At 38.2% G+C, this 14,571-nt stretch overlaps 1 protein-coding gene across 9 annotated transcripts in view; it reads left to right on the top strand.

Annotated features, from left to right (window-relative positions):
• Positions 1–14,571, top strand: part of EVC2 (EvC ciliary complex subunit 2) — a 66,441-nt gene that overhangs the window by 25,240 nt on the left and 26,630 nt on the right. For all 9 annotated transcript variants that reach the window (XM_064418680.1, XM_064418679.1, XM_064418678.1 and 6 more), the window contains 3 exons: positions 8,108–8,432; positions 10,984–11,223; positions 12,658–12,833. In XM_064418680.1, coding sequence (XP_064274750.1) covers positions 8,108–8,432; positions 10,984–11,223; positions 12,658–12,833 — 741 coding nt within the window. The remainder of the gene's footprint in view (positions 1–8,107; positions 8,433–10,983; positions 11,224–12,657; positions 12,834–14,571) is intronic.

Below are 14,571 nucleotides of genomic sequence, written 5' to 3'. Positions count from 1 at the left end.
AACAGGATTCGTATCCTTGTTTGAGTATGTGTCCAGGGGCTGAAGTTTTTTAATGTTTTATATGAAGTTAGAGCATATGTCTCTTGCTTCCTTTTCTTCCTCAGTTTTTATTTTGTTTACCTCTAAATAGGTAGAGCATTGCAGTGAATAAAGTAGATGCCCATTAGTCAACACTCACTAAACTGCTTCACCTTCTAAGCTATCTTTTGCTTTTCCAGGGTGAGGATAGTAGATAGACCACAAAGGTATCCAGAGTTACAGTGATTCCTGCTATGAAAGATGATTGAAAGGGTGATAGGTATTTTCAACCAACATCATCTTGCTTGTATACTAGCTTGGTAATTCCTTCTGGGTGTTTTGGTGCAGGTATGTTTCATTTTTGTCTATGTGATACACATACAAGCTTGCCAGCATAACTGATAACCCTTTTCATTGCACTCTCATAGTTGGAATCATTTTGGTCTTTCAGATACAAATGAGAAAAATACTCTGAAAAGTAAGAGCCACATGTTATTTTCTTCTTTGCAACGTAAAGCTGATCTTTTTTTTAAGAAGTGACAGTGCCAAATCGTTCAGGAGGTACATCAGGAGCATGTGTTCAATATTTATGGACAGGGACAGCTTTGGAGTGTAGGCAGTTTGCAGTGTCAGGAGGATTGGCTAGAGAACAAAACATACTTTTAATGTTTCATAGGGAAGCTTCTTGGTTACTCATTTTGTGAATTTTGTCTTAATAAGTTGTATCCTTGATGTACATTATGCAGCAAAATAGCTTGGCTTTTATTCTCAGTGGGTTCCTTCCTGTGTGTATTACTGAATATTGGCTTCTGGGCAGTGAACACTAATGAGGGGAAGCTATATGATTTGGGTATTTGACTGGCACACTAGAAGATCATGTTCCAAAATGTTGTGGGTCTCTTTTTCTGTATGTCTACAGGAGAATATAAAGAAAGCTGAGCAATTTGGGTTTGTGTCCAGTGTGATGGAGGTTAACCATTCTCATAGTCTCAAAAGATGCAGATATGTTAAAGAGAACTTAATTTCTTTAAATGGCTTTCCACTACTACACCTTTTCTTTTTAACCTTCATTTTGTACAGCTGTGCTTCCTTGAGTTTATCAAAGCTCTAGCTGAATTTGAACCCAATTGCTGGTACACAATACCAATTATTTTAGTAAATGAGTAAGTAATATGTGTATATTGCAGCTGATTTTTTCCTGTGGTAGAGGAAACTGAGGCCAATGTACTAGAGAACAGGATCAAACTGTCTCCAGAAAGCCTTGATAGAAAAATAAAAATTATTTACCATGATCTTAGAAGTTCACTTTTTCTTTTAAAATCTAAATTTCTTGCTGTACCTGCCAGTTTGATTTGCTATGGAGCAAATGTTCTATTTTTTTTAAACCCTGAATTTAAATGGAAAGTAAGAATTACAGAATCATAGAATCTTAAGGGATTGGAAGTGACCTTAGTGATCCTCTAGTCCCAACCCCCCCACCATAAGCAAGGACACTTCCCACCAGACCATGTTGCTCATGGCCTTATCCAGTCTGGCTGTGAATACCACCAGGGATGGGGTATAGATGATCATGTTGTCATAGCAGCTAGACTTGACTATTCCTACACAGAAAATAGTGAGAAATGGTTACATGGTTAGTACAAAAAAAAAAAAAAAAGAGGGGCTAGATTTCTGTTTTTCATAACTTGGAAAGAATGTAATTAAAAGTTTAGAATTTTTGAAGGGAGAGCATATTCAGTACTTCCGTTTTGTGAAATGTGTACAATGCAGGAGTATAACTAAATAGTAATCAAGTTGATATAAGATGCAGTGAATGCTCATGGTATGAAGTCCAAACCCTGCATTTGTGGTTCTGTATGAATGCTGCTGGAAACTTCACAAGTGTGTAAACTATACTCTTTTTTTATCAGAGATCAACTGCTTAATATCTGATAGGAGCCTGTAAGATTGGGGAGCTGAAGAAAACAAGTAATTTAAAATTGATAAATACGTATCTTCATCTTAAAAATGCCACTTTTCTTTGATGTTGGCTAACTGTGAAGTGTTTAGAATTGTAAGGGTCATTTCTGCTGTTTACCTGGAACAATTTATCTCATCCAGAAGAGAGTCTTCTTTTGAGAGTTGTGCTGTGCCTGATGCTTTATTCCATATCATTTTTAATGAAGATTGATATCTCCTACCATTTTTGTCATCTGAATACTCACGCTGCATGGATAGATCAGAAGAATCTGAGGAGATCATAGCAGAGTTGGAAGCTCCTCAGGCATTAATGCATAATGCATATAGCAATAATACTTATTTATTATTTTGTTAGTATCCAGGCTGAAGTTGGTGTTTTTGAAGTCAGTGGTGATGTCTTCACCAGAAGCAGAATTGGAATCTTTCATACACTCTTTTTGCATCATTGCTTTTCTGAGCAAAAGAGTGAAATAACCATTTTCTGTACTGTGTTGCCACAGCAGTATTGCAGGTAGATGTATTTTTAAAGTTGATTTTCTGAAGATCATTGATTTGTCATATTTCTTATTTTCTGGAAGCAATGCAGAGGTTCTCAGTGTCTTAAATGCTGCATTTTAAAAATGTTTTCTAAACATATGTAAGAATTGAAATACTCTCTTTATATTGCTGTGGAGAATTAAAGGAATTTGGTAGGTGAAACTGCTGCCAGATATAATGCTTAGACTTTCTATCAAGTTTTCATGAATCTTTGTTTTCTGAAGACCTTCTGGTCTCTCAGCTCAATTTTTCATCTTTTTCCATTTTTTTATTTATATATTATTTCTTGGCTGTATATCAGGAATCCTGCTTTTGATTTTGTCAGCATTCTGACTTCTGGAAAGCTAAACCTAACCTGTGACTCACCCATGTAAAAGCATCCTTAGATAGTCCTCATGGACCTTTCTTAGCAATTTCATTTACTGATGTTTGTATTCTCTGTGGGCTGCTGCCTGAGCTGTGCTGAGTTCACACTTGGCTGTGTAAGTGCCACAGGACTGATGGATGAACTCCCCCAGTTCAGAGCTGGCTGCAGGCCAGTGGAGCCACTGGTGTATCACAGAATATCTTCAGCCCTGTGCTAACACAGCCTGGCAGCAGGCAGGGACCAGGGAAATGCAACACATCCCACTCTGGAGTGCCAGAAGAATTTGGGCTTGGGCAGTCAGTAGCTGTGGGTGGGTGTTCAGACCTCATGCCATTGCCTCTGCTTCTACTTTAGTACAGTTGGAATCTCCTGCAGAGGTTTGTGCCTTGTGCTGCAGCTGTGTAAATCCCAGCCCTGAAGTGTTTACAGCCTCTGTTGAGACTGGACCCAGTAGAAGAGCATGGAATGCAAAGGAAGGAAAAAGGAGGGAGGTGTTGAAGGGAGGAAGGTAGGGAGCTGCACAGAGGGGTCACACTGACATTCTTTAAAGAACTACCAACAAAACACAACAACAAACTAAACAGACAAAACCCCAAAATATGGCTGAGTTTACTGATACTGCATTACTAATCCCTCAATAAATGGATAATTTGTGAAACAAAGCACATCAACAGCTTTTGAAGACCTCTAATGCCCATTACACTCAAATTGGCTTTGTTTCCTGTGACTAAAGCCAGCACTGCAGGAACTGGTTTCTTTTTGATTATTCTTGTCTGACTCTTTCTCCATCTTCACTCCTGTGAAGTGTGACAAGGCAACATGGACCATAATGTCTGGATGTTGTCCTCCCATTTCTTTCCTTGCTGCAGCTGTCCCATCGTCACTGTGCCCGTGGGTACAGGGCATGTGCTGCTCTGGCTGTAACAGTGGGTGCCACTGGGCTGGGGTGCTTGTCTGGCTGTCTGTCCTTCTCTCTTTCCATTCTCCTCTCCATCAGGAGTTGGTGCAGCTGCTGTGTCTTGGGGCTCTGAGTTGCTGCTGAAGTGGAAACAGTGGAGACAAAGTGTCCACAAATGGCTCTGAATTACTGAATTACATTCTTTTCAGGAGCCTTGTGTGTTTGAAGCAATACTTCTGCAGAAACAGTTACCACGGAGCTCCAGTCTCCTTTGGATACTTTTGTCATACTTGTGCTACTAAGTAGCTTGCATTGGCAGAGGGGAGATGAGCCTTCTGGAAATGACAGGCTTTTCTGTTTTGATGAGAAAATGTTATCGAAGGGAAATTTGTTTAATGCTTCTCTCCCTTTTAGACTTCAGACAGTTGTGTCACAGTAGTTTCTAATCTTTATAAATTCAGAAAAAAGTTTTAAAAATGTGTTTGAAAGCTATTAGTTATTTTTAGGAGTGTTAAATTCAGCAGCTATAAGTTCTCCTGTTCAGAAATTCTCTCTGTGGGTCTGTAATTTGAATAATAACACTTAAAGACACACTTACTTGATAATTAATAAGAGGTTTCCATTTTTTGTAGTGTGTTGTGTTTTGGTCTGTCTTTTTTTGAATTAACTGTATTTGGTTTCCTGACCTCAGCTGCTTTCCTGTATTCTTTCATTAGGTCTGTGGAGGACATCAGTTGCTCAGGCACTCTTTCTGCTTCTCTGTGTTTGGCGTCTGGGATTCTCCCCTTCCAGATCTCTCTAACAGATTTTTAAAACCTCTTTCTCTTCAAGTGAGTGAAAAAGCTTTACACTTGCTGTTTGAAGTTTCATTTTCCATGTGTCTGTTCAGCTTTCCTTCCCCCACCCTTTTGTGCCACCTGCCTTCTGTACTCTTCTCATCCTTTCTCTGTGTGCTTTGTCCAACAAAAGCTTTCAACTTTTTTATCATAAGGTTGCCATCAGCTACCTGTACTTCATTAGCTTTCATGTTTCTATGAGGCTGAATATGCTCAGGAAGTGAAGCAAGACCTTTTAAACATCAGTTACTGTAACAAGCAGAGTGCAGAGCATTTAAAGCAAATTATTAAATGCACCATGGCTTGAGGAGGCAGTGTCAGGCTAGAATTTTTTTTTCCTGTGTGTCATGAAACATTTAATCTGGTTGATTGTAAACAGTGTTCTTCTGAAGGACTTAAATGAAACCAAATGAAAGCATTCAGTTTATTATATGTACGGGATTCCTGATTTATTGACTGTTAGTGTGAAGCAGCATGCTAGGGGTGCCCTCAACCTCTGTTTTGAGTAAAGAGCTTGAAGCAAGGTTTCTGATGTGTGTGATGAACTTCTGCTGGCTGCTGTATGGAGATCACGGACCAGAAGCAGAGCACATCAAATGGAAGGGAGCTTTCAAGTTTTTACAGCCACAACCTTTCTTCAGCTGCCACTGCCAAAAGGTGATGTGGGTGCTGTCTTCAAAGATGTGACCTGGGAGAGCTATGGCTTGTAATTATGTAATTTTCTCTCTGCTGTTACCCTTGGTTTGGTGGAAGAGTTCATAAACTTCTCTTCCATTGCTTTCTTCACTAATGTGCTGTCAGGAAAATAAGAATGTGAGTTGCAGGTTAAATACACCTGAGATCCCAGGAGCCTCATTATTCACTTGCTGACACAGCGGCATCAGGTGATTATTATCATTGCTCCTCCTGCATTTTGCATCATGTGGACTTACTGGGGTACTGTAGTTCTCCTTGAGAGTGAAAAGGAGCATGGGAATCTTGCTGGAAATGGAATCAGGTTGAGTCTGTAATGACTTGCAGCAAGTAGGAAGAAGTGCTGTGGGAAGACTGAGGGAAAGATAACAGGAAATGTTCTGATGGTGTTTCATTTTGGTTTTCATTCTTGGGATCACTGATGAAGAAGAGTGGAAAAGTAGCAGGGAGGTGGGTGAGGAATAGCTTTAATCTTTGGGGCATGCTTTAAACAAAACCTGTATTTGTGATAAGGAATAAATTATGTGTTATGAAGTAAGTAACAATGTGGTAGAGCTGTGAAGTGTTATTTTCCAAGGAGAGGGATGAGGAATTCAGTCTTTCACATCTCAGTAAGAAAGGGTTAGTAGGTGCTGTGGCAACCATCTATCATTGCATGCTTGAAGAACAGAAAAGTAATGACTAAAGAACTTGTTGTTCCAGCAAAGAGAGTTGAAAGTTGTAACTAATAAAATTCTGAGCATGAGGCATTCTTTGGAGAAATTACCTAGTGGAACAATTGATTAAAATGTTAGTTCTTTGTTGGGGGATGCTTGAAAGCCAGGATGTTTCTCGGAGAAGACAGATATGCTTCAATTAAATTAGAGCTGCTGAACTTAAAGCAGGAAGTAAAACAGAAAATAAATTTGGTGCCTTGGATTTTACAGGCCAGTAATGAATTAGTGAATCTATGAAGGAAAGCCTCCTACCACTGCCTCACAGTCATTAGAAAAATATTATAGCAAAAAGCTCCCATTCTCTGATTCCTTGTTTTTGTTTAAGTGCATTTACACAACTCTTTTTTTCAAGTTGTCAAAAACAGCTTGATAATAGCTGGGTGTGTCAGCAAAAGTCCTGAAACTGTAAGCAAAATGACTTAAGAGAAAACAGACATCTGTATCTGCTGTGTTGCTTCAGCATCCTGTTACCTTGATCCTGCCATCACCTGCCCTCTGTCCTGGAATAAGGAAGGCTCCTGAATGTATGAATGTAGGTGAAATGTTACCAAGAAAGCTGTGTACCTCCAGCTGCAGTGTTCATCTGTAGATAGGACAGAGAAGCTGGATGCTAATGGTGCCTTGGGGATATTATAGCAAATATTAGCTCCTACAGGATCTTCAGATTACTGTGAGAAATGTTTCAGGCTCATGGTACTTCAATTGAAGGAATTTCTATATATAAGGAAGAGGGGTTCGTGTATATAATGAAGAGGGGGTAAAATGGAGGAGGTTTAGCAGCTGCAGCCAACCAGCCAGCCCTGCAGCAGATTGCCATGATGAGGACAGCCATCACCATTGTGTTTCTGTGGTATTGGGAAATTGCAACAGAAAATCAGAGTGTGGTAGATGATTACATTCCAAAGCTAGTCTCCCAAGTACTTCAGGTATTTGAGTCATTGTAAGAAAACAATTCCGTCCCATCAATTTCAAGATGGAGAGAATACATCTCTTGTGCTGTCAGGGAGGCAATGATGATATGTCAGTAGTTTACTTTTAATTAAACTTTACTTGCTTTGATAAGGAAAGTTTGACAATAAAGAAAAGTGTTTCTAGATCTGCATGTCTTCATTTATACAATTCTGAATGCAATATCATTCCACTCTTGCAATTTTTATTACCAAGATATTTTCTTACCGAGATCTTTGCTAAGGATTTGAAATTTATTCTGAGATTTTTCTGTAGAAAAATTAGACCAATAATTTAGCATAAGCAAAAAAAAATGAATGGGTTTAAGCTCCTAAAAGTATGTTTTTTAAGTCATAAAGAAATTTATGTATACGTGGGCCACACACAGAAATATACAGTGTTGTGTATTCATGTAATTTATAATTCCAATTTAACTCTACAGATAAATGAGGATGTATTTATATGCAACATGACATATTGCATTTTCTAAAAGCTCTTGTATTTCCATCTGGTTTTAATCTCTTTTCTAGAACTCTATTAATGTTCATGAGAGACGGGTACCAGCTATTTTATTTGTATTAGCATAAACTTGAAACTGTCCCCTCTTCCTTGCCGAGAAGGGAGTACACCAGCCAAGAATATGAAACAGTGATGTGTCAATCTAGATGGGTCAGTGAGTGTAGAACTATTTTACAAAGTCAGTAAAATGTATAGTCTATTTAGGTGCCCATTTGATCTGCTTCCCAACAGAGATAGCGGGTTGAGGTTTTTTTGGGGGGGAGGGATGTGTCAGATATTTTTATTGGCTTTTATCTGAGGGAGTGTTTTGAGTATTAGGAAAGAAAAGATTTTTCTTTTTCTCTCTGAAATGGAAATGGAAGTGTGGATCTACTTCATTAAAGTTGCTGTAGTAGAAGTTGACTCACCCTGTTGTTTAATGAATGATTACTATCATGATTAATAAACTCATATACTGTGATATTCCTGCACATCTGTGACTGCCATTTCATTACCCAGTATTGAGTGAATCTAGATGCAATCTAGAGATTGAATGCTCTAGATACACTGATCTTGTTTTCTGACAGAAATTTCCCATAATCTGATATTTCTAACAATGCTGATTACCTTTGCACAGTTTGGAGGTTGCCAGCCTGACACGGGCAGATGCTGATCTGGAGGCCAGTCGAACTCAGATCTGTAAAGAAGTGATTGCTATGATGTTGAAGAACATGGTCTTAAATCACAGCCTCGTTCCTCATGTGGAGAAGAAGATAAGTTCAGTTTTCAAAAAGCAGTTTCTTGCAATGGAGGAAGAGATTCAAGAGGAGTATGAAAGGAAGATGGTGGCTTTAACAGCTGAATGTAATCTAGAAACTAGGAAGACAATGGAGGCTCAATGCCAAAAAGCACGAGCTGCAAATGAAGAGGCTGAGGAATTAATGAAGAAAATTAATGAAAAGGTACATCTGGTTTTAAGCCAAGATATTTTGCATCCCATGTAGATTTATGGAGATGGTTTCTCTTTTAGACTAGAACAGCTTAGTTATCCTCCTAAAAGAGTAAAGATCTACAAAAAAATGTGTTCAGAAATTCAGATGTCATAATCAGGGTAGTTGATATGAAGAAATTTTGTTTAATTCACCAGAAAAGGAATTTTTCTGGAGACAGTCTGTGGCATCTGAAGACAAAAGGTTGTCATTACCCTGTTTGTTTTGGGTTTTTTTTAATAATCACTTATACTATTGCAAAGTGGTGTATTTTTATTTACTGTGTTTTACTGCAGCACTTTTGAGATTTCAGACACTGTATGAAGTATTTTGCATATTCAGAGCAGAACAAACTCCCTCATCATAAATCTTACAGCCTAGGTAAAAAGCTTCCAATATTTATGTTCTATTTTTGAAGAAAATTAGAATATAAGCACAACCAAGGGCTGATTTCCCTCTGAAATGAGTGAAGGCAAGCAGAACAATCTGTATTTTAGACAGAGTGAGGAGTGGACTTCTCTTGGAAATAGCCTCTTTATAATAAATAAATAACTGAAGTTAGAGTATGATTCCTTACAATGCTCCAGTCTTCCATGTATTTTTGTGAGTATATTGAATGTTTACAATAAAACTGATTTCCCCCCACCCTTTTTCTTTATTATTATTTTTAATAATAAAGTGTGGCTTGGAAGGATTCTGATAAGTTTTGAATATTTCATCTCTGAAAGCTTAAAATGCCAAAATGTCCCAAGTTGATGTTGCATGTTTGTTAAGAGGGTGGGAGCAAATAGTGCAGTTTGTTACTTACTGGTGGGGCTTTGCTTCTGGACCACAAGTGGTATTTGCATATTACATACCCATAATTCTTTAGGTCTTTTATGACAATTCATGATTAAATTTTTGACACGAGTTTTTTTTTTGCTGAATGTGATCCATTAAAAGTACTCCAGTATGTTGAGGCTCTCAGGAAGTACTTTGTTTTGTCAGGCTGTTGCATAGAGAAAATTAATGGCACAAGGCTAGTGAGCCACTAGAATTTCTTTGATGCTTCCAGGTGGATTTTAAATTGTGACTCTGTGTAGCTTTCCATACCTGTAGGATATGCCTATCCTGAACTAGCACCTAGAGGTGCTAGAGACACAAGAGGTGGGAAGGAAGAGATACTTGTGGACACCTTCTTAAGGATGAGGTGAACTGTACTCTGCTGGAGACTTTCGCCCGTTGGATATAGAAGGAGCCTAGACCTCACTGAGATAAGTCCAGCCTTTGCAGAGAGAGGGGCCTGACTTAAACTCAGTGTGTGAACCCACACTAAATATACTCTCAGCAAAGTGGCTTTGCTTTGTAATATATTGGTGTTGAGTCAGTCTGATTTGTACTGAAAATCCTGAATAGTAGGAGTCAAGCAAACAATTAAGGCCAGTCCAGTACCTGTCCTGATCCATTTACCATATCCTGTCATTGCTGTTGCTGTTGACTTTTCTGTCTGTAGAAGGACCTGATTTTATACTTGCCACAGTACGTGGTGCAGAAGGGCATTCTGGAGTGTGAGGGCTGGCTCACAGCCATTCTCCTGGGCAGCAGGTGTACTGACACCCAAGGGATGGCAGTGGAAAACAACTAGAGCAGTAACCTCCTCCCCTTCTCAGCCAAGACACTGAATTTCTATTCCTTTTTGATTAATTATTTGTTGCCTGCAGTGTGTCTCTTGGGAAAGAGAAGTGAAGTGCAGAGGGCAGCTCTCCTCAAGATAATTGGCATGAAATTTAGAACAAGACTGACATTGTGACTGTTAGGTAGCTCTGCTGGCATAAGAAGCATTCTTTGCTCTGTGGGACATGTATGTTTTGATTCTATAATGACTTTATGCCATCTGAGGTTAAAACTATGAATATGTAAGTCTTACTGGAGAACTAAGAGGAAATATTTCTGGCAAAGAAGCTTTTAAAGTAATTGCCATTTAATTCTACTCCATGGTTGTAGATGTAAATCTAAAACAATGCTCTTGGATTAATTTGTAGAAATTGATGGTTAAAGTAGGTCACCAATAACAAAAAACTTCTCAAGATTTTTAGTAGAATAGGGTTTTTTTCCTAATGTATGTTGTTTTTAAAATTATGGTTATTATTATTTAACTGGTATGCATTATATGAGTCTGAGTCTGTTTAATTTTAATAGGATTTCAGGATTGATGAAACCTAAACAATTAATATATAGTCTTTGTGTTGAATTTCATGGCATTTTATATCATTTATGTTATATAAGACTTGTGAATTTTAAAAGGACTTTATTATGCCTTGGAAGTGTTATCTAGATTAGAAACTGGCAACTGTACAACTCTGCCATCCAAACAGGTGAAAACTATACAAAGTGTACATTGATTCAATATTAGTCTTCACATAAACCTGAAATGAAAGTAACTAAAGTATTTATAAAATTTATAGGAGCTAGTAGCAATGATACTTTAAAATATGTTGAATTCTGAAAATCATTTCTGATGCATTTATTTCTTTCTTTTCTGCAGCCTGCTATAGAATACAGAAGTCTTCTGGACAAACTTCACAGGCTGGAGCAGGACTGCCTGAAGAGGTTCCTTTTTGTAAAGCAGGAGGAATATTTTGCAAAGGCTTATAGAGAGCTGGCTGTTACCCAAAGAAAGGAGCTCCATACTATCTTTTTTACACAAATAACAAGTGCCACTTCAAAGGGAGAACTGAAGGTGGAAGCAGCTAAAACATTAGTGGAAGGTTACTCTAAAGTACAGGTAATAGAATGACATATCTATTCCTAACCTAAAGACAGAATACAAGCCTGCAGTAACTTTCAAGAAATGTTTCAGGATTAATGTTATCACTTTCATAATGAGCTTTTGTAGAAAGTATTTTAAAAAATTATAATGCATTCATTATGCACATCTAGACATCTACACAACTGTATATTGAGATATATGCATATGTTCAAAACCCCCTAGGCATCAAGTGCTCTTATATACTTCAGAAGATGTACTGAGCTCCTCAATCCAAATATGAAGATTCCTGAAATTGTGATGTGTCTGAAGTACTTGATTATGTACTTAGAGGGGTTCAGTATTTTCAGGTTATATGATTGAGGGGTGCTGATATCATGTATGTTCAGGACTTAAGTTTTGCTTTCAGTTACATTTTAAGCCTCTTGCAACAGAATAGCTTGAGTTGTTTCCTGATGGTTTGCTTTTTTTGTTTGGTTTTTCCTCCATTGTGTTGAAAGTTAGTGCTCTGAATTCCAAAAGTTCTGGGAGTTTTTCTTACTGGCTGCTTCTTGAGGAAGAGTTTGATTGTTGTGCTCCTGCAGGTTTGGGGGAGGGGAGGTTAAAAAGCAACACTGGAAAGTAGGTGTTAGAGCATGTAAGGCCCACTCCTAAAACCTGATGCACAACCTTGTATACAGAAGCTACACGTGGGCCACTGTCAGAGGGAGCTGCAGCAAGCGCCTTGTGCAGAAGATAGTTAAGGAGCCTGGTCAAAGAGGTAGATCAAGTGAAAAAAGGTTTGACTATGTTTTGGCTGCTCAGATATGGGTCCTGTAACCAGCAAACCTTGTCTTGGCTATTTATGCTAGCAGAATGTCTGCTATAGAGCACTGCCTGCCTAACTCTGATCTCTGCCCAGACCCACCTGTGGGTATCTAAACCCTTCCTGTTTGCCACTGTTGGAAGGGGGAGCTTCTAAGCCAGCCTGTGTGCAGTGGGCTTGGCTTTCCCTATGCTATACTCAGCATACATGGAAGAGTTGGCTTTGAAGCCAACTTACAGACACCTTTGAAGATGTGACCCTTTAAGTAATCATACTGTACATCATAAAGAACAGTTCTGCTAGCACTGGTAGGGTTGTATGTGTATGTAATTGTCAATATCTGATCAAATGACCTGTTAACTCAGGGCACTCAGGATGTGCACTAACTGCTCAGGAAACTACACACAGCATTGAGGGTATCAGGCTAAGAATTCTGAACATAATTTATTTTGTTTTGTTGAAATAACCATAATAATTTGATATGATAATTAGAGTTAAGTTGATACAAGCTTATTATTTCACACTTGTAGGAATTTTTAAACTTTACCCTATTAATGAACAAATCTGCTCTGACACTCACAGGTGTTAGCTGAAATTAGCATTACCTCTAATTAAATGTTCACATTTGTTTGCATTCTTTCCTGTAGGGTGACATTGAAGAGCTAATGGATTTTTTGCAAGCTTGCAAGAAATATCACCTGAGTAAAAGATTTTCTTACAGAGAATATCTTATAAGTAAAGTACAGTCAAGGGATTCTCGTGTCTCTGCTCTTATAAATGCCACAGCAGCCCAGATATCGAGTCTCATTAACAAGACAGAAAGGTAAAGCACTCAAGTCTTTCCTCGTCAGCCATTTGCCTATGTTATCTTGCAGACAACAGACTCTTCAAAAGTGTTTTTTCTGTGTTATCTAGCAGGAGAGTTGCATAAAAATGTTATATTTTAGTTGATTCTAAGAAAATATTTTGTGACTGATTGACTTTGTTAGTTAAATCCCAGCAGGTGCTAAGGTGAGGTTTTGTTGTCTGTGTCCACTTCGTACAGCACAGGATGAATTGCTGGAAACATATGTAGTACCTGGTTGTAATTCTGAGTTCAGTGGGAACCAGACTGATGTAAGATTCTCAATTTCTTTATACATCCATAATTTGTGTAAATATCAGTCATGTGAAAACTCATGCCAGAGTCCATTGCAACATGTACTAGTGAAGACCATTTGTCTACATGCTTTGTGCACAGATATCTGGATTTAACAGAAAAGAACTATTTTGATTCATTTGTGATTGAATGTGTTTGAGGAGCTGGACATATAGTTTCTCTTTTTGAGCTGGAAATCATGAATATTTCTAAAGAAAGTAGATTAATTATAAATAATTTAACTGGAGGATTTTGACTAGTAGGAATACACCTGTTGCAGAGAATTATAAGGTTGACGTCAGGGAAGTAAAAAGTAGACTTGGAAACAGACTGTTGTAGTACACACAATTTATTTGGGATATCATACCAGACCCAGGCTGACTGAGTACTCTGAGATAGAATGCTCAGAATCAAGGTAGAGGGGTAGAAATGGTGACTCTGCAGACACACAGAGATGTAGTTATTTAGAATTGTGTGGCTGTGAGGAGCACTGAGGGAGACATTGTGCTGCCACCCAGGGAACTGTGTTAGTTTGGCTTTTGGAGAGATTAGTGAGGAGTCTGCCAGGGCAGCAAAACATGTTAGTGTTTTAGGAAAACAATCTAGCACTGCTGCTGTTGGTCCTGTGCATGCAGCTTTATTTGTATATTTGAGATGTCTGTATTGATGTCAGTCACTGACAATATGTGAAATGTGCATTAAGAGAACTAGATGAACACTCATCCTTATGGTGTGTTTTTTATTCCATAATGTTAACTTAATTTAAAAATAATTTAATATTAGGAAGCAGGAAGTCTATTAAAAGCCATCAAAGATTGCATCTGTTGATGTGACAAAATAATTTATCAGAGTGTTTAGGTATCTTCCTTGCTTTTCTTTTTGATTGTCCTGTGATCTGCCTCATTGGAATCATACCCAAAGTTTAGCTTGAATCACCCTGAGTTTAGCTCCCAGATCCATTGGTTGGAGAGAGCTTCTTCCAGTAGTCTTGCACTGTTTTGCTAAGGTCTGCAGCTGTGTGCCTCAAAGACAAAGAGGTCCTGGAATAGGGAATATAATTCAGACATGTCTTCCACAGAGAGTTCCTTTCCATCAGTTCATGCCTCTCTTTGGAATTGTATTGTAAGGTCTGAGATGTTTTCAGAGATGATGTGGTTACGTGAACAGCCTTAGTGAGAATCTCACTGTGTGACCATTGCAGTGAACAAATGCAACTTCTTGAGCTTGAAAAATTAGTTTCACCAATTGTTTAATGCCTATTATTGTACCTAACAGTCACAAAACAAATCATCTATTAAACAGAAAGGAAAGGCATAGTGTTAGTTAATTGAAGACCTCATGGATCTCATCCCCAAAAATGTATTAAACATTTTAAAAAACCTTCCAAAAACCCCCAAACTTCCAAAAGCAGAAAGTGTTATTA

Source organism: Passer domesticus, chromosome 4 (genome assembly GCF_036417665.1).
Source record: "Passer domesticus isolate bPasDom1 chromosome 4, bPasDom1.hap1, whole genome shotgun sequence".
In the NCBI taxonomy this organism is placed as follows: Eukaryota; Metazoa; Chordata; class Aves; order Passeriformes; family Passeridae; genus Passer; species Passer domesticus.
The sequence above is the reverse complement of the archived record's forward strand: the minus strand, read 5'-3'. Positions and strand labels throughout refer to the sequence as shown.